Source organism: Egretta garzetta, unplaced genomic scaffold (genome assembly GCF_000687185.1).
Source record: "Egretta garzetta isolate BGI_Z169 unplaced genomic scaffold, ASM68718v1 scaffold641, whole genome shotgun sequence".
NCBI lineage: Eukaryota > Metazoa > Chordata > Aves > Pelecaniformes > Ardeidae > Egretta > Egretta garzetta.
In genome coordinates, this window is record NW_009258758.1 from 891,899 (window position 1) to 912,786 (window position 20,888).

A 20,888-nucleotide genomic window follows, 5' to 3' on the forward strand; every position below is an offset into this window, starting at 1 on the left:
CCCGCCGTCAGTAACAGATTTGTAAGGAAAAATGTATAATCACGTTCAGCTGCATTGCGTTAGTACAAAATAATGTTCTGATCGATTTGGATCCAGAGGTTTGATGGAATTTGCAGGCAAGAACTTCTGGGAAATGGTCTGGATGGGACTGTCTTTAGACTGTTGAGCGGCAAAATAAAATCCAACTGGTTCCGTTTCCTCTAACCGTTGTTGCCTTGTCAGCACAGGAATAAAACTTGAGATCTTTCTCTAATCAAATGCCTCCCAGTAAAAAACATACATTTTAAAAAAAACCCAAACACCACAAGTTATGCTGTTTCGCTTAGGGCTATTTTAAATAAACCTGGACATCTGTGTCTGTAAGTGTGGTGGGAGAGATTAGTTCTGCCAGTTACACAACATGTTTTGTGGATCAGCTTGCCTTGTGACAAATGACAGTGTTGTCCCTGCACTTCTCTGGGAGATTTTATGATGTGAATGAAATGTTATTCAATTTAAATAAGGTCTATTTAGCGTAATCAAGGAGGAAACAAGAAGAAACTGCTATCGAGATCATAAGCTATGATGATTTTGAAAATGAACAGGACTTAAAAATACTCATGCCTCTTCAAGTCACAAAAAAAGATCCATGCTTCCAGACAACTTAACAAAATGCGAGAGGTTATAAAAGAGCAAATTTGTGTTACTGTGCCAGCTTCAGCAACAAACATTTCCTTTTCTTCTGCATAAGGAAAGAAACAATAGGCCATTATTTTTGTTTTACCCTTTGTAAACTGAAATCTTTGAACAGAGAGATGCTAACTGCGTGAATTACTCCTGGATATAGGTAGAATATTTATTACAGAAAGAGTGATGGAAGGAGAGCAGTGCAAATATAGAGTGAAATTATGTTTTCCTCAAATAAAATTTTACAATACTTTGTAATAAGTGTTTCAGCCTAACTGAAATCAGTTAAGGATAAATGTAAAATTAAAACCAATAATAATTAAGATCCTAAATTCCTTTCTTTCCGAAATGGAGATGGAAGGGAATACTGTTGAAAGCCAGTAGGAGTCAGACTTCTTAAAGCATGAAAAGCCTCTCTTGCATTTAGTCTTGACTTCTGACTTTCACCTGGCCTGGTGTCTCTGGGGACACAAGCTGGCATTGTGTCTCTGGAGAATCTTCCAGAGGATTTAAGTACAAGCGTATTTGAACTGCGATATAGCAGCGTGTATGCAATCTGTGTGTCAACTGAATGGGCAATAGGTGTGACCTGGAAAAGATGATGTATCTTGGGTTTCTCTACCATTTTGTAATTCCTATCTGCCCATGAATACTTTGGGACCTGACTTCATGTAGAGCACGGTGAACACAAAGAGACTGTTGAATGCTTGTGCCCAGAAGAACTAGTTGTGGAATTAGCTTTCTGCTTATATGCTTCAGTTTGGAAGCCTGGAACCACTGGATATTTATTGGCTGTAATGGAAAACTGCATACAGTACAGAGATGGAAGTGGTTAGATGTTATAAAAATATATATTGTTTTTTAAAAAGGTAGATATCAGCTTACTAACTCTCCGTGTAGTGACAGGCTTATAAGCACAAATAAGATTGAGGTAATTTTTTTGTTTGACAGTGTTTTTATACAATATTTTTCATCCTAGAAAAGATACCTTTCTGCTTTTGTGATCTTCTCTGCAGCTAAACTGGAAAGTGGGAAGAACTAGTAAAAGTTCAGAAATGCTCATTGGCCTGCTGTCCATCTCCTGCATTCTTGAAACCTTTCTTTCGTATTTCACCTCTCAAAGCCTTGTCCTTCTTTGCTGCTTTGTCACAGGTGCTCGTCTTCTGTGTGGTATGGATGATGCCCGTCATCCACCTACCTAATTTCTGCTGGCTCCTTGTTCGCTCTCTTCCTCTTTATCTCTAGGAGTCTCATCCAAATAATAATTGCCTTACTAATTAGCACAGCAGAACAGCAATCTCAGTGACATCTTTGTAATATTCCTGTCCCGCAGCAGGAGTGCAGTGGTGCTGTCAGCAGTGATACAGTTGATAGATTTGGGTGGTAATTTCTTAAGCAGAAACTGATTCCCTCGTAAACTGGAGGAAATATTACTTTTAATTGAGCACAACTGGATGAATTTAAGGAGAGAATTAATTCCATTTCCAAACAATGGAGAAAAGAGGAAAAAGCAGGCTTTAGTCAGTGCAGTTCCTGAAGAAAACAAGTTGTCAGGGGTGACATGGGTTCATTTGTATTTCTTTGGTCAGAGTTTAGCATAACATGTTTTGAGACCTTAAGGCTTGCAGAACTGGAGTTTCTGTTCTTGTGTCTTTCATTGCTGCAGGTGCTGGAGACTCTCTTGTGACCAGAAACTTGCTAGAGATGTCTTGGAAGGAATCTCTCTATCTGAGGGTTTTTACAAAGTTGATTGATCCTGGTAGCATAGGAATAATGTTGCTTTACAGCAATGTGACGGCATTGCTTGTCTTTAAAATTTTTGAAAGAGTTGACTGTTTTATAGCACATCTATAAATACAGGTTTCCCCAAGGTGTATGGTGGCTCCATTTTGAGGAGAATTCTATTATATTTCCAAAGTCACAGATTCTTTTGAAATCCTGAACTCCTAAATCCTGTATGAATGGGAGCACAGGCACTATATCCAGGGAGGTGATCACCCCCCTTTGCACAGCACTCGTTAGAACATACTTGCTTTACTGTGCACAGTTTTGGTGCTCCAACAGAAGAAAGGTGTGGAGAAATCAGAGAGGGTTCAGTGAAAGGCCCCCAGAGTGGTTGGGGTTGGATCACTTGGCCTGCAGGGACAGCCTGAGGGACTGGAGCTTCTTCAGCCTGGAGATGAGATGGCTTCAAGGGGAAACTGAAGCCCCGTGGTATCTACAAGGAGGTTATCAAAAGCACGGAGCCGGGCTCTTCGGACGTGCATGGTGGGAGAGAAAGAGACAAACACTGGGAATTAAAGAAGAGAGTTTCAGTCTGGATATAAGAAATAACAACTTCACTGTGAGGATAGGCTGTCAACGGGATGGGATTTCCCAGAGAGGTTGTGCAGTCTGTGTCCTTGCAGGTTTTCAAGGCCCAGCTGGAAGAGTCCTGAACAAGCTGGTCTGGTCTCACAGCTTGAGCGGGAAGTTGGACTAGAGACCTCCTGAGCCCCCTTTCTGCCTGAAATATCTTGTGGTCCTGAGAACAAGATGTAGTACATCATTATAGCTCTGGCACAGGAGTGAGCTCGTGCAAATATTGTAATCCTGAGGCATTCTTCTTTAAGATTTTTGATTTATCAGCAAATCAAACCTGTATTTTCTGTCAATATTCAGTACTGCAGCAATAGACGAATGAGCAACCCATGGTCCAAAATTTGGTGCTTCCTCTAGAGGAGGAAATGGCTCAGTGAGGGATATGATGTAATGTGCTTTCCTGACCCAGACAAAGTCTGTTCTGAATCAGAAAGAAGTCTGTTTTTGATGTTTCTTTTATGTCTGAAAACCAGAAGACGTTTGGTCTTCTAGGTCACAAGAATTTTAAAAATCTGAGTTCAACTCATTATCCTGGAAAGTGGCTGTTATACTCTGCTTAACTTGGAATATTCCAGAACACAAAAAATATTCCCACATTGAATTCAGAAAGATCACAAGACCATGTGCTGCTTTTATGATTTCCTTTAATTTTTCTATTGCATTTCATTTATATTTAATTTTCCTTCAGGTTAGCATCTAATCATTGTCACCATCTTCAGTAGCAGGCACGTTTCTGTTTCCAGGCTGCCTAAAACATGTACTCCTCTTTTAACTCTCCCATCTTTGCTGAGACAATTGTAACTCAGTAGCGCTAATATAAACCTGTAGTACGAGATCTATTTTAGCTGTAATGAAAATATAGTTAGATTTGTATGTTATTAGAGATGATATACAATCAGATGGTTTCCTACAACCTTTCACTAATTTGTTTTTTGTAAACAAGTGTTGTATATACTCTTCACATTCTTGTGTTTGCTTGCAGATGAAAAACAGAAGCAGTGACATACAGCAACTTCAGTCTCACTTCTTAGTAATGAGGTGGGGATAGTGCTGTAGAAGTGCAGTAGGAAGGACCCATGAGTCAGAATCACAAACTCCGTCTTGCTTTCCGTTTTGCAAAAGGCAGTTGGTGGAGCTGTACAAGCAGCGACAGCCACGTGGATTGGGGTGGGAGAATCAGGCGCGTGGTGCTTGCTTTAGCTTCTCGCCCTTCGTCACACGCTGTATACCCTCACCCGCTCTGTGTGGATCTGCTAGGTTAAATACCTTTTAGAGTCAAATCTAAAAGAGCCAATGGATGTGAACAGTTGATGTCATCCAGTCTATACACTAACTGTTATATTTTGGTTTTAGAACAAAACCTGAAGATATGCTGGAGAGAGAGCCTTTTCCAAGATTGTTATTTTGATATGTTAGAGACAAGAGGGACAAAAGGCCTTTCCAGAGACTTTTCCATTGATGAGAAAGTGTTACGCACTGTTGTACTCTTGATAAATCAGATGAGAATAATTGTAATAGCTAAATGGTGTAAGGAGCCTCATAATCTTGGGAAAATTGCAAGCAGTTTGCTTTGGTTTATGCTAGATCTGGAGGATAGGTAATAGGTATAAAGAAACAGTTCTGGTATTTTTCAAGCAGCATACATGAGGACGAAGGCTGGAACGAAGGACTGATGCCTGAAACCACAAGGACTCATGTGGCTTCTGGCACACTAGAAACTGAGCTTACATTTAGCCCACTGATGAGGCTATGTGTATTTTATATAGTGTTTTTATCATGAAGTAAATGGTGCCACGCAGTGTGAAAGCTGCTCGCTTGGTGTTTCTGGCAGTATCAGAAAGAGCAAGGCTGCAGATGCTTAAAGGAAGATCGCTCCTGCCAGAGATACCTGGGCTGAGTCACAAACGAACCGCTGTTTGACACGCTTGAGCTTTCAGTGAGCCTGGGTTAGGGAAAATCAATTAATTAATCCCTTGGTCTTCACTGTGGGTAATTTAACAAAGATGTTGATAAGAAAACCTCTCCTAATATAAGCAGTGAGCAAATTGCAGTGTTTCATGTCATGACAGTCATTGACTGCTGTTAACAAAAGATCATGACTAGAAAAATCAAGATTTCAGTAGTAGGTGATGGGCTGGAAAAAAAACTTATCAGAGGTTGAAAAGTACTGTAGAGAACTAGTCTATGACAACAGTTTCTTCAGAGTGCATGCTTGCCAAACTAACCCATGAAGATATATGGAAAAAAGATAATTATTTAAACACATGAATACTATGCTTATAGTATAAAAATGAAGGGTAGCGAGCAGAAATATGTATTTAAAGCAGTTGTTACATTTGAAATCATAAACTAGGGAAGACTTTCCTGTATATACTTAACTTCAACATTTTTAACAAATTAAAAAACAAACAAACAAACAAATCCCCAAACCTTGCATTTGTCATCTGGAGTAGATTAAAAACGTTACATTTAAAAACCAAGTACATTTAGAAGTAATTTGATAAAATGCAAAGAAAATATTTTTTCCCCTTCAAAATTCTCCATTGCTAACAGAATTTCATGCTAAATTTTCAGGGAAGTTATTTTTAAGTATGCAGAAAATCTTAATGACTTGAACCAAAATCCCAGATAAAAATATACTGAAGATCTGGAACAGAGAATCTAAATTGGCACTTTTAACTGAGCCGAGACAAATTGAGATGATGGTTGCCATGCTTTCCTTTAAGTTCTTTCCTTTTCTAGTTGTCTTTCTGTTTCCTTGTTGTCATCCCAGATGTGTTTTCCATTTTTCCTCTTTTTAATTAAGCCCTTGTAATTTTGTGGCTGACCCAATCTTTGTCTTTCTCTCTGTGCTCTTCTATCGACACATAGCATTTTATATTTTAAATCCTTTTCCCAAGTTGTCTTTCAGCAATCTAAAATCCCTCCTTTGTGATATCTGCACTTGATTAATTAATAGTCAAAAATTATAGTTTTGTTTTTCCTGAAAATCTTCAATTTTTTACCTGCTTCTGCCTCAGTAAACACCGCCACAGTTCAGCTTGTTGTTACTAATAATTCTGGTTTACCTTTGCCTGAGGGCTTAGACATATAATCAAGTCACTGGAACTTTACAAAGTTATCATGAGTCAACCAAGTTGTGTTAATATCCATGTGTGTGCTGACAGTCTGAGGCAAAAGTGAGATGATTCAAGTTCGTGCAGCTTGCAATCATTTCCTTGGTGTATTTTTCTTCCTTTGACACCTGTCTCTGAGTTGTTCCACTGGCAACATCTTAGCTCTGTCATTGCTCTGACTTTTACAGCTCAAAATCATCAATAATTTAATCCCATCCTCTAGATCCAATTAATTGTCTCGAAAAATCAAATCCCATTTTTTCCATTAGTTTGGGGTGGGTTTTTTTGTTTTGTTTTTAAAGCTCTTGGTTATGTGATTATATTGTTGAGAAAGCATATTTTGATTAGCTAGGAGACCTCCTTGTATTCCTATCATTGCCCTCTTCCTCAAAAGCACTTTCTCTTATTTCATAAGTGGGAGAATCTCTCTGTCAGAATATACAGAGCTACCAGATTATCCTCCTTCAGAGGCTTTCACAGAACTAATCTCTGCCATAATACATATAGAAAACTTACTTAAACAACAACCCACCATGGTTATGCAAGGGATGAGTCATAATGCTGGGATCGAATATTTAAAAATGCTTTCTTTTCTATTGCATTGCTACCTTGATCCCTTTCTTATTCCTTTTTTTTTTTTTCTTCTGCATATATTCTCTCATCCTTTAGACTGACTGCAAGTTCTTTTATGCAGGGTTTGTCATTCACTTTGTGACTCTGCGGTGCATAGTACAATAGGGTCTCAAGTGGTTTTCCCTCTCAGATGGTTTTTGCAAAAAATGATAAACCATAATGCACCAAAGCATCCCACAGATTTGGGCAAAGCTTAGCTTTGACTCTGAGGGGTCTGCTTGTTTGATAATTAGGCTGAGCTCTGCAGCTGACCTTTTGGAAACAATTTGCATATTGCCCAATTTTTTTGAAGAGTCACCATGAAAAGACTAACATTCCTCTAAAAATACCTACTCAAGCTACTTTTTCTTAGCAAAACAGGAAAGCAAACATTTAGGCTAATATCATGAAACTGTGAGTGGAAATGGGGGGGCGAAGGGGGGCATTGGTTTTGGTCTGGGGTTTTTTTGTTGTTTTGTTTTTCCCTGATAAAATACCAGGTATGACTGTTTACCTGGTTCATGGCTGCCAAAATCTAGGCTTCTGCAAACCTAAGGGCTATATTAAAAACCCCTGCTTTCATCCAGCTGTCGATTGGATTAGCACCTTGGAAACCTGTTAAAGTCGAGCTGGGTGCTGCAATCAAGCTTGTCAAAGTCACGTTAAGGGTAAAGAGAAGACTGTTTTCCTATATGATCTCCTTTTGAATCACATTGCCACCTGAAAGCTCCCGAGCTGTTCTAAAATTTCACTCCTATTATTTGAATGTCTCCCATGGCTGTAGGTGCCATAGCAATACCCAATTAGCTCTAAACAACGACAATAAAATTCTAATCACCATTGGTTTTGTCTTTTAAATGCAAACATGGCAGAGGATGTCAGTGAATAGGAGCTGTAGGTCCTCCTTGGATAGTAATGTGGGAGAACACAGTTTTACAGCATTTAAGCATAAATGTGTGTGTAGAGGGCAAATGGCCAAGCACTGCAGGGCCCGTGCCAAGGACGGGAGAGGACATCAGGACCAGACTTGGCAGCTGCCAGGCTGCGAAGTGTCCATGGCCCTTACACAAGAAGTCAACAATTCCTGCTTGGTATCCCCTTAATGAATACACGGTCTCTTTCCTTTTTGCTTTGTAAAAATAAATCTCTTCAGTTTGTAATAAATGCCAAATATGTAGGCCAAACAATTCATTTGAATTAGTTTGGTCATTCCATTAAAATTCTACCCCTAAATAATCAATTTTAACATCAATATGACATTGTATAGTATTCTCAGAGTAGCATTTTGTGCTTTCTTCAACATCATTCAAAATAATGACATAGCTTAGACATCCGGAGAAAACTTCATAGATAAGAAATTTTCACATTCACCAGCTGTGGCCACTCTTCCAAACTGAGGTCCCTGCTGATCGTGCATTTGTGGGAGTGCTTTGGATTTTCTAATTATGTGGCCCATACATTTTGTTTTGGTCAGTTAATTATAAAACAAGTCAATCTGTATTCCCTCTTGGCAAATTATAATTAAAATTTGCCAATATCAGCAGTTTCACTTCATGCTAGAATTTAACATTTCACATTTTGCCTTTGTTCTGAATCAGTTTTAAAGATTTTAAGTGAAATGAAAATTTTATGGAAATAACCTTTCAACATTTTTTTCTGTTACTTTATTTCCTAGCACTCAAGCTGCAGTAGTACATCACAAGGACATAATACACCATCTCAAATCATGTCCTAGCAGGACATGTGATGTTGTTCTGACTATTTCAACAAGATTAGAAGATAAGCAGTTAGCAATATCTGTGTATAAATTCTGTACATTGAAATGAATTGTTTCTCTGATTGGCACAGAGAAGCCTGAGCTTTCCACATTCAAAGTATAAATCAAATGAAAACATGAAGATATTTCTTCTTTTGGATTTAAAGTTCTCTTCAGCATTAAGTTAATTAAAAGAGAAAAAATATATCTAGGAGAAGAACCCAGGATTATTAATGAAGAATTTATTTAGGTGCAGTCACACGTATTTCTTTATTCCTGATAAAATCTTGTTGTATGTTTGCTTACTGCTTCATGCCTTCATTTAATAAATAATAACATAATAAATCTCTACTTAAAGGAAATCGTTTGATCTTTTTAAGAAGAGAATTATTTGAGAATTTTCAGGAATTTGGAAAGTTATCTGTCCTAATGATATCCAATTCTAAGTGGATTACCCCGTTAAAGAGAAACGCATGGTACTTGGAGGATCATTTTTACTTTTTGAGGAAGACATAATATAAAGGCCGTGACTGAATTTGCAAGTGTAATGATAGCTATGATAACCCAGTGAGAATTTATTACAGTAACAGACCAAACACATCAACAGATTTGACACTAAGAACATAACACTGCAGTCAAGATCTGTACTTAAGCTTCAACTGTAATGACCAAAGTTAAGCGTGGCTACAGAAAATTAACAAGAAAAATAAGAGATCTAGAGGCACCACGTAATTTAACTAAGGAGTTTCTACCTGCGCATAAAGGAAAATAACAAAAAGCCTCATATTTACAGAGCAGAGTTTCTTACTTGAAGGACCCAGTCTCTTGAAGATGATACACTTCTCATACTACAGAAAGTAAGACGTGTATGGTCTTGAAGAAGAAGGAGCTCAAAATGATCACGTATGGCCACTAGCAGTGTGAAAAGTACGGCTTCATAGTATAAGAATACTCCATAAAAGCTACTCTAATATAATAAGCGATAGAATAGTTGGTAAATATTTGTCAAGCATGTCATTAAAACAGGAAATGATTTTTCAAACAAACTGGGTTTGTAAAGCTGCCAAGTAAGGAGGAAAAGAACGGGAAGAAAGAATAAATAGACGGGGTAATAATTAACATGACTTATCTCACTTTTATTAGACAGTTTGCCATGAAAGATGAGGAATTGGGGGCTACAGTAGCATATATTACACACATACATTACTGCAGCTCGTCCATATTACAGTGGAAGGAGATTGAGACCTGCAGAATCTGAGAAAGGCTGAATTTCAGAAGCTTTTGGGAAAAGATCCATGCTGTTCTCAAGAGTAACCCCAAAAACTCATATAACCCAGGGAGGAAATGTAGCTTCCTTAGCTGTTATGGGTGTACAATGCGCATCACTTGGCCCTATTTTCTTTGAATAATCAATGTATTTCTACTGTAGTTTCATTATAGTTTTTATATAAGTATGAAATTTTTTTCATCTTAAAGTGGTTGAATACATTCTTAGCTTGTATAAAAATACTCAGTAGTTTATAAAATTAATTAATTGTAATTGTATGTTCCCTTTTTTCCTGGATTGCCCTGATGTACAGATTTAAATTTTTTTCCATATTTGAGAAGCGAAGAAGCTCCCAACCTCTGCTTTCCACAGAAAATTTGCATGACCATGTCTGTCCCACTGGGAAAGTAAATGTAATGTTGAGTTTGATTCATGTGATTTGTCAATATAATTAAAATAAATTGAATCATTATGATTTTTTGGATGTGTGTTGGGACTGTGGCCAACATAAGACATGACCAGCACTGTAGATGGTCTCTGTGGCCTGGAAGATGAAATTCCAATTTTAGCAATTCCGGCCTGACCCAAAAGGCATCTTGCCCCCTTAGGGGAGATAGGAATTATGTTTCTGTGCTTCATGACTTTTTTTTTGTAGGGTGAGGACCAGTTAGGCAGCATCCCTTCTGGACAGCAGAATGAATAAAAGTGTTGCCATGCCACTTGGTCACTGGGAAATATGCTGCATTAACCATGGAAGTGCTGTAGAAAGCTAACACCCACACTGTCCACTGTGCGATTGCTGTGTCAGGCTTAATGGCTGGTTTGTTTCTTTTCCTCTTACTTAGAGGTCGTGTTGCTTTGGGGTTGGTCTCTGACACTGTACCTTGCTTGGCAGCAGAGTGGCACCAAGGAACTGCGGCTCTGGTGGGGAAGGGCTGGGATGTGATGGTTTTGACCACAGGCCACTGTTGTGTCAAGGATTTAAAGTCTACACTAAACTTCTGTCTGCTTGTTGCCACTCATCTTTTGCCACCATTTCTATCGGGGGGCTGTGTCAGAAACTGTGGCAAAGGGAAATTTTAAAGAATAGCTAACTTTGAAAGGCTCTGGGGAGGTTACAGGGCCTCTGGGTGTTTTCCTAACAGACAAGATTTTTTGAAAAATTCAAGAAAAGTTTAAAAATATTTTCTTTTTTTCTCTGCTCCTTTTGCTTTACCTCAGTAGGCAGTTTAGTTTTGGAAGATCACTGTAACATAGCAGATGTATTTGGACTCCTGTAATCAAAATATCCCTCGGAGAGTAATTTTCTTTATGTCAGTTCAAAGACTGCTTATTGAACTCTATGCTGTAACTGTTACAGGCTTCGGGAAAGGAAAAAAAAACATTTGGAAAGTTAAAATTCACCTTTGTTTCAAACTGTCAGTTTAGTGACAACTATTGTTTGCTCTAAGAGTTGTTAAACGTGGGCTGCTGCATCACTTGTGACGGGGCAATTTGGTTGTTACACAGACACAAACCATGGCAGAATTTGGTCCTACCCAGGACACGCTGACACACTACGACAGGCGCGTGACCGCTGTTCTCAGCTGTAATCTCTATTCTCTATTTTTCTTGTAGCTGTGAATTTATATCAAAAGGCAGGCGCTGCAGTCAGCTATAGTGATCTTTTTCAACTAGAATGTCGCATGTCTGTCAGTGAATTGTAAATGCCCTAGAAAACTATGCCTTAGTGTGTGATTCCCATGTCAGTTTATGAAAGGATGGAGGGTGACTCTGAAAAGCAGAATATAGAAATTCAATGTTTTGTTTGGCTTTTGCCATCTTATGATCTAATATTTATGCGTTAAGTGGTATGTGGCAGTTATTCTGTGCTTCTTTCCTCTGCTAATGTCAGGAAAATACAAGCAGTAACCAGGGGGTTAAATTCCTGCTCGAGAGGCATATTTTTGGATTTACGTTTTTGTAAGAGAGCTTGGAGCAGAGCTCAGCGCTTTGCAGCAGAGGGAAGCGCTGCGTGACAGAGCCGAGCATCTGAGGGAAACGGGGCTCATAGCAGACATACATGACGGGAACGAGACGCTGTACCAGCTCTTCCAGTTTCACAGGGACCCTGCGTTTTCCAGCTGTTTACCCTTGAGATGTAAAATGGCAATTTGGCATAGGCTAACAACCCGGTGTGATGCGAGCATCTGCGTAAAAGGCTGCACATATGGAGCATGCCCAGTGATATGAACAGCCTGTTACCCCACCCCCAGCCAATCTAGGAAGAGATGAAATGAACTTTGCACTTGCAAATGTCACTGAATACATTTTGCACAGCATTTTAAAAGGTTCTCTTATAAGCACTATTTTTAACAGCCAAATCCGCCCCCCAAAACAGAAAGGAAAAACCCTAGGTATTTTTCTGTGATCGATCTCAGTTTATGATCAATTGAAGCATCTCTCACAACATTTACCTGAAGCCTGGCTTATTTTACCTTTTTTATCATTCGAGTTGAGATTTTTGGAGGTGGTGTGGATTTTTTGGGGTTTTTTTTGGATTTGGTTTTTTTTTATTTCTTTTTTTTACTGGCATGAGAAAATTTGAGAATTTAATTGCAGTAGAATACTTGGAAACAGTGAGGCTACAAGCTTGAAAGGCAGAGGGAAGAGAAGGAAGGCTCTCAGAGCAGAGCATGGATAGGAAAGGAGCAGTGATTCTGCGGTGCTCAGTGTGCACATGTTTTATGAGATCAGTGCCGGGCGCTGCAGCTGCGGACAATAACTGAGCTGTCTGGCTAATGAAGGCCACCTGGATCAGGCTTCTGAAAAGAGCCAAAGGAGGACGTCTGAAGAATTCTGATATCTGTGTAAGCCCTACGTTTTCATTATCGGCATATATTGTGTGTATTGCAGAGAGGGAGAGGAGAAAAGACGGTGAGGACAGTTGTTTTCATTCTGAGCAAATTAGCAGGACTCTATTTTGTATGCAGGGAGATGCAGAGGGAAAGCAGAGCTGTCATTATTTATAGAGCTGTTCTGGCATTGTGGCTGCTTCCATTGTGGCGATACGGGGACATGTGTTGAGTCCAGACGGATTTTATTAGTTGGAAGTTGATTTGTGGTCATTTGCATGTTTTGCTGAAGGGCAGAGATGGATACGAGCCATTTGCAGTTCTGATGGGTAAAGTGTGTCAGGTAAAGAGGTTGCCCTAAAATAAAAATGGATAGCAGAGGTTAAATCTGTTAGCAGTGGTATTGTGTAATGGTAATTATTGATAGTGATTTTGCACTTTTATTGGAAAGTCTGTTTCCTTGCTAATGCTGTCACTGTTTAGAGTTTTAATTTTTATGGAGCCATCCTTGAAGCTGGTATGTGTCCTTCAGCCCTGCACTGCACCACTGCTGTAACTCTACAGAGCAACTGACTGTGCTTGCTGAAAAGCACACAAATAAGAGCACAGGGATGGTGCAGGAAATAAAACACTGGGGAAGACACCTGGGCTTTTGGAAAGGCTCCAGAAGAAAGCATTTACCTAGACATAATTTTTCTAAGTGACTTTCCTTTTTGGGCAGTTACTCTCTTTTCAGGGATGCAGAAGTAAGAGAAAAGGCAAGGTGCATAACCACTTCTACTTCTTTGGGGTTTGGGGTTTTTTTGAACACTGAAGCAACCTGTGACATTATTTTGCCCCTTCTTGTGCAGGGTTCGGCGGACTCCTACACCAGCCGTCCATCCGATTCAGATGTATCTCTGGAAGAAGACAGGGAAGCAGTGCGGAGAGAGGCAGAGCGACAGGCCCAGGCACAGCTGGAAAAAGCAAAGGTAAGGTATTACTTCATGTCACAGACTCATAAAATGTTCAGCTTTAAAAGACTGTCACCTTATCCATTACTGTTTTTAATGTGTTAACATATAGCATAAGACCTCTTGTGAAGAGTTTCCTGACAGCAGTAGAAAATATGTTTTCCAGGAAAAATCACTTAGAATCAGTTTTCCATAAAAGGCACTTGACTGGCTTGCATATTTCAGAATAATCTTATTTAATGTATGCTTTTTTTTTTTTCTTATTGAATATACCTGCTTATTTGCAGTGTATAGGGTCAAAGCTTTGAGTTCTTACTGAAGGTGTTTGTGGAAGTTTGCCCGTGGATCGCTGTGGCACTCAGAACTTGCAGTTTTAGAAATCAGCCCTCAAACATCCTATTCATCTTCCATCAATGAAGGATCGGTCCCTACAAGTCATAAATAGGGAGAATCTGTTACAAGGGTCTTTTTTGCCTCAAGGCTTCACTGGCTTGCTTTGCAGTTTGTGTGTTAAATGACCCTGTGAGTAATATGCTCTAGGACTTGTTAAGATATCTCCATGCTCCTGGCAGATAGTGACAGTTTAGTAAGGAAATACTAAATGAACTTTGGGTTCTTGCTGTGTGTTTATATATTTTCCACGAGATGCATTTAGGACTGTGAGGGTTTTAGCAGTGAAGGGGTATGAGCTTGTTTTTCTTTCATCCTTAGTGTATCTTTAAGTACTATTGTACCTGTAAAAATCATACTCATTTTATTTGTTATCTTTTTTTATCACATTGTTCCAGTTTTTCTTTTTTGTATGCGATCTGCCAGATCTCGGTGCATCACTATTTTCCAAGATCTGTTTTTCTTTTTCATTTCTCATATTTAAATACAATGTTGGATCCCTCCTCAGATCTACCTGATCTACATTTCTCCCTCACTTTCTCTCCAGCTCCCCTCCTCCATTTTGCCTTGTTTTTTATTTCCCTATCTCCCTTCCATCTCCCATTCTGTTTCCTTTTCCACTGCCAGCTTTGCCTCTGCCCATTTACACCACCTGTTTTACAAGGGTTCTTCAGAGGCTCAGGAGTCCAGATCATTGAGCAATGCACCTGATGATAATGCGAGGGCCAGCTCCATAAATAATGCAGTACTATAATGCACAAGCAGACAGCTTCATCGGGCCAGAAAACTTGAACAGGGAAGCCAAAGATTTTTATTTTTTTTTAACATGAGATTGTTGACTGATATTTAATAAGAGCTCCTAAAGCAGCTTTTAAATGAGATGCTGGAACTTGCCAAGAGATCCTGAACATCTCTTTGAAGTCAGGCCCTGCTGTCCTGGGATCAGTATAGCAGAAACTCGACAGAAGCAGCCCCCTTCTTCACTTCCACCTTGTATCTTAGAGATGTTGCTGATCGTAATCAGGAGTTTCAGTTTTATCAGGGTTGCTTTTTGCTAGTTTGAGATTTCTTTGCTGCTAGGAAGCGTGATAAAGGCTGCCCTGAAATTCAGGTGAAGTATTGAATTTTATCGGTAAATGCACAATCTTTAAAAGAAGAGTTGAAGTAATAATATCTTGCAGACTAAGCAGGGTAGCAGTACAGCACTTGCTGCTGAACTGATGCATCTCTTAGCGATGAGTAAATCTATGCGAGTGTTGCTATGGGAATTTGGCTTACTGATGCTGGCTTGAATGCATGGACAGCCCTTATGTAATATTCATGACCTCTAGCACAGCTGCCATTGTAGTTTGTGGAGAAACTGCTTAGCAGACCCTGACTTTCAAAAACTGTATTTCTATACATCAAAGCAATGTTCTCACTCCAGCTGGCATAAGATACAGTCTCTAGGTCTGACACCGTCTGAGGCTGTAAGACAACTTGTGAACAGTCAAAGTAGCAAAGGCACTGCCAAAATCAACCTGCTGTAACAATGGGTAAATCCAGTCATATAGAAAACACAAAGTTAATTATTTAACTCATTTGGGCTTTAAAATGGATTAAAGTTGGAACTACATTAGCAGTTTTGTTTCTTGAGTCAAATGTTAAAAATCATTCCAGGCTGTAATGTATGGAACTAATTTTATGTAGAGGCTATAACAGTGTAATATTTGGTCTAGTGTCATATTTAAATTAACAATATTAAATAAAATATTATATGCATCTGGTGCTTACGTTTGAAATAACTGTTTAAAAAGGCGTAAATTAAACCTAACACAGTAGATCTAAACTATGACAGGGTGTGCTTTTCTGCCTTTATTGGTGACTCAGTTCTTCACCTCCCTGAAAGACAGTAAAATTAACGAAGCGGTTACTTCTGCGGGCGCTGCCCGGCTCCTGCGTGCACCCAGACCTGTTTCCCGCAGGCAGCAGGTTTTGCTCTCCATGGCTGCCTCGCCTTTGCCCTGGGAGAGGCAGAGCCAAGTGACGCAGGTGCTTTAACTTTTTGCCTTTTAATATTGTGAGTGGAAGTGTTGATCCTAAAGAAAGTCATTACAATTGTATTTGTCACAGGAATTAGAAGAGGATGACATACATGAATAATGCAGCGGTGGAGGGAAAATGATAGTGAATTAAGGGTAGATAAAAAAACTGTTGAACCGTGCCACGCACTTAATGAAAACAGTTTAATGACATCCATTTTCCTTCCTTACAGCTAGGGAAAACACCTTAAACTGAAGAGAAAAATATAGTAATAAAGCACACAATGGCAAATTGTTAGGAGGGTTTTAAGATTTTTAAATTTGGATTTTTATGGATTCTAAGTGTTTGTGTAACATGAAGCCAGAATAGATATGCATATCTGATACGTATCCAAACAGAAAAATAAAACAAAAAAAAAGCTTGTAAGAAAAGACACATTCTGGCCATTTTTATGTATTTATTTATTTTAGACAAGCATCGCTTCTCTGGAAAATGGTTAAGCATATTTTGCTGACTCACTCTGGCATGTGACTTACTGTAAGGAAGGTGGGGCAATGGGCGCATGTACAGAGTCGTCCAGGGATGGAAAATTAAGGGGCAACTGATGAGGCTACCTGCAGGCCGACAGGGCTATTCCCAGGGGAAACAAATCTTCAAATGAAGCTGTTAAGCTCAAAGCTGAGATAAAATGTTCAGGATTAGAACAGTTTAGCGATGCAAATGCAGAGGGGTTGGGTTTGGGTTTGGTTTTTTTGTTTTGTTTTTTAAAAAAGAAAAAATAACCCTTCAAGGCATTGAGGATTTCCTGAGAATCCTTCTCATAGTCCATGGCTTGTGGCTATCTCTAGGATAAAGAGGCCTGCCTTGTGGCTGAGTAGGGCGCCCTAATAATGCCCAAATCTGAGGACGTGTACTGCTATTTTACTGAATTTCCTGTTTCCAAAAAAAAGTTAGTCTTAAGCATTCACAAGCCAAAAACTAAATAAGAAGCCCAATGACATTAATTGCTTTTAGTGTTAATATTTTTTTAAATTGTCATTTCTCCAGAAAAAAAGCTTTTTGGTTTTGAAAGGTGAGGATTAAAAATAAATGATAGTAAGTAAAGATTTTTTTTTGTCCATTACTTGCAAGTATTCAATTAATTATCCTTTAAAATATTGCACCGAGAGGGATGACATCAAAGGAAAACTGTGAGGTACAAGTATTAGTGAGACCTTAAAATTCAGCACTAAATGAGCTCAAGTTTGTACATAAGAAAGGGGACTTCAGTAATGATTTTTGGCACTCTCCAATGCCAGTAAAATCAATTCAAATATTCTGTTGATTTGTTTTGCCTCAAGCACATCATGCGTTATGAACTAGTTTTGACTGAAATACCGTTAGTCAGGTGGTCTGTAAACCTCTTTCTTCTCTTCTGCAAGAGTAACAACTTCTCTTCAGTTTCTTCTCCTCAAATTTTTAGATTTTGCCTCTTCATTTCTTTTTTTTCCTCCCATGGCTTTAGAGCTCTGTATGCAGAAAAAATTTTCAAATGAGATATATACAATATTTTCAGCATTTTGGAAAATGAATTTTTTTTCAGTTATTTTGAGTACCTTGGTTATTTAATGTGCCAGTTAATAACTCGGGTTCTGTTTCTCACCTGGGACAAAGGGAGAGCCCCATGTTCTTCGTTTGCTGTTAAGGATTGCTCGCAACATCCTTTGGTCCTGAAACTTTTTAAATGGCTGTCAAAGTCAGATCCTGGCCTTCCAGAAGTCTGTAATTGTGTCCATAATAGTAAATATCAGTTCTTCTCAGCTCTGCTTTCTTTGCACTCCACCCAATGCTCTACTGCTAGCATCCTTTTAGGAGTCTGTTAAAACTTGAAGGTTCCATAATCCTAGTTTAAAATGCCATTTAAATAATTTTTATGTTAAAATGGTGAACCACTGAAATTTTGATGCCAGACATCACTTTATTGGCTCTTGGGCAATAATAGAAGCTGAGGTCTTTTGCTTTCTTGATGTGCGCTGTAGTAGTGGCGATGGCTTGTGACTGAGTAATAATGCAATGTCTTAAGTGTAACGCATTGCCTCCATGCATGGGTTGGGGACGACAGCCTTGAAACATGTAGCAGGCTGGGATAATGCCTACATATCCCTGCAAGGCTGAAGGCATGAAAAAGATTGTCAGATGTAATTACCCAGTGCAGTGTGCCAAGACTAGTTATTTAAGTATTTATTCACTCTCAGACAGGTTTCACAGCCTCTGAATGACCCCATGCTGCTAGCAGGCAGCTGCAAAGCTAGTTAAGGTATGTCTACTTAAGCTGCAGGAGCATTTTTGACAGGCCAGAAATGCCCATCACCTTGACGTGTGTCCTTACATTATGTCAGCTTGTTCCATCATAGATACTCTTTCCATTTTCTCTCAATTATGAGAATGTCATGGTGCTGAACAGCACCCAAAGCCATAGCAGCATAGGATAGTACTTTGTGTTAGCTGTTGTGTATGGTAATATTTTTTTTTCATTGATTTCTTCCTCATTTGCCCATTTGTTTTAGAATACTTCCATTGCATGTTATCATTTAGATAGCTAATGTTGCGTGTCAGAGTTGCTGGGATTACACGGGAGCTGGCACAGTGGTCTAGCTGGAAATAAATGCGTTGTTGATCCAAAAGTACAGCTGCAAATCTGGTTGTTGCTTAGCTGGAGGCGAGTTCTGCATTGCTGGATCTGCTCAAATCAGGTTACAGATATTCTTTTTCTTCATTTTCTTCATTCATTTCTGCTGCTTTTTCTTGTTGGGATGTAAAGCAGCTCCCTTCATGCTGCTGTCTGTGACCTATAGTTTTTTCTTGTTTATATTCATGACCTATTTTGTCTTTTAAGTGTATACACTTGTTCTATACTAGTGCCTGTCATTACATTGGTTATTTCCCTGAACTGTTTGTCTGTTCTCACCGTTGGGCTGCATTGTTCAGGGGCTGGAATTGTTTCTTCCAGCAGGGTCTCATGGAACCTGGAATCAAATGCTTTCAGAAATAGTACCTTCCCTAATTAAAAAACATCTGTCATCTCCCATTCATACTGTGATTACAGAGTGATCAAATCTGTTTCATAAGTATCCTTTCCTCTTCTGCTTCTTGGGTGTGAGTGGGGGGAAAAAAAAGAGTGGAGGGATATTAACACAGCCTAAATTTAGATACCTAACTGTAGGTAGATCCTAGAGTACCCTGACGTTCTTTAAATAATCAGCAGAAAAAGAGAAATTGTCTCTGAGGAATAGAGAGACAATACTGAGAAAAAGTCCTGAGGGCAAGCATAGCTCTTCTGCCTGCTCTCACCTGCTGCTTTCACAGGCGCCTGCTCGCTTCCTCGGCAAGATGTCTTTGCTCTGACTTCATCTGTATGTTCAAATTCAGGTATGAAGGGCAGAAATACAAATCTTTCTTTTTATTTGTAGAACTAAACCAGTTCTTTATTAAAAGAAGCATTAAAGAAGTAATGTAACCAAAATAAGCATTGTAAGTCAAGTGCAAATACCTGCATGCATCTTAAATCCTCGTCTGGACTTTTTCCTCCTCCTCCTCCCTTGGGTCCCCATGGCGTATGCGACGTGTTAGCTGTCAGCCTCTGCTGCATGGCTGGCACAGAAGAGGTTACATCAGAGGTTCCCAAACCGTGATGCCAGGTTGCTGGCTGGTTGTTGGCCGGTTGTATGTGGTGATGGCTACATGCTACCTCCTACCTGTGGCTGCAGAGCAAGCGTGCTCAGGCCAGCCCTTGCTATGCCTTGGGCAGTGGCGCCTGAGGGGTCCATGTGTCAGACTAGATGCTGGTGCAGGGGTCATCGGAGGCTATGGAGGGTCGTAGGAATTGTACGAGAGGATCAGATGTGGATTTGGGGGTGCTCTCTGTGACCAGTGGGGAGTGAGTGTTGTTGATGCCCCTGGGAAAGGAGGAATGAAGATATGGCTTTGCAGGCTGCTCCGGCTGGCACAAAGGTGAGGACTTTTGCTGATGTTAAATACAGGTAGATGCTGCTGGTCATTCCAAGCAAAGTAATTTCCAGTTAAGACATGTATTACCTGGCCCATTAACTTTCTTGAGGTTTATTTATAGGGTCTCATCTAGTTTTCCCAACATCTGAGACATTATGCTGTCATCCAGAACTTCACTTTTCTCAGCAGCTGGTCCAGCTATCTGAATGCCATGGGTTTTTTTAAGTGGTCAACATATGGGGTTTTTTTACTTAGAATACCAATTCAAAAATAGAGGGAAAAATGGGATTTCAGGGCACAGGCCATTGTTAAAGGTAGCTAAAATGTTTGTAATCATCTTAAGGTAAATGCTGAGCTTTTTGCACCCGTAATATCTATTTTGGGGATAATTAACATAATTTTATCTTTTCTGTTCTTAATGATTGATGTATATTTCCCATTTCAATTCCAGCTTAATGTATAATCTGTGTGGAGACTTTTTGGAGGGTTTAGCTTTATTAAAATATTTGTCTAAAATTAAATGTGTACTTGTAAAATGTTTTCAAGGTAGGCATTACTGATGCTGGTTTATATAAGCATTAGGGCTCTTGGTTATTCTTGAGTTCAGTAAAATACAGGGTTTTAAATGCCTGTGGATTTGGACTTCTGTTTATATCTGTGTGTACTTATATGTATGCATTATATCTATACACATATGTGTATGTATGGATATACATTTGTACATATGTCTGCATCCATTAGATAAGTAGCACTGGTGACTGGAACTGGCCATTTATGTTCTACAGCTGGTGACTTTCCATTGTAAACTGTTTGGTACACATTGCACCAAAGGATTGACTTGTGAGGAAACAGAAGGGGTTTATCACAGAACAAAGTCACCGCGTGATCAGAGGTGGTAGTGGACTGTCCTGGGCTTTTTGGAAG

General features: G+C 39.3%; 1 protein-coding gene across 1 annotated transcript in view; it reads left to right on the forward strand.

Moving 5' to 3' along the window:
• The first annotated feature begins 12,558 nt into the window (after positions 1-12,558).
• CACNB2 (calcium voltage-gated channel auxiliary subunit beta 2) overlaps positions 12,559-20,888 on the forward strand; it is an 85,890-nt gene continuing 77,560 nt past the window's right edge. The window contains exons 1-2 of the mRNA XM_009649280.2: positions 12,559-12,627; positions 13,464-13,583. Of these exons, the coding sequence (XP_009647575.1) occupies positions 12,559-12,627; positions 13,464-13,583 (189 nt within the window). The remainder of the gene's footprint in view (positions 12,628-13,463; positions 13,584-20,888) is intronic.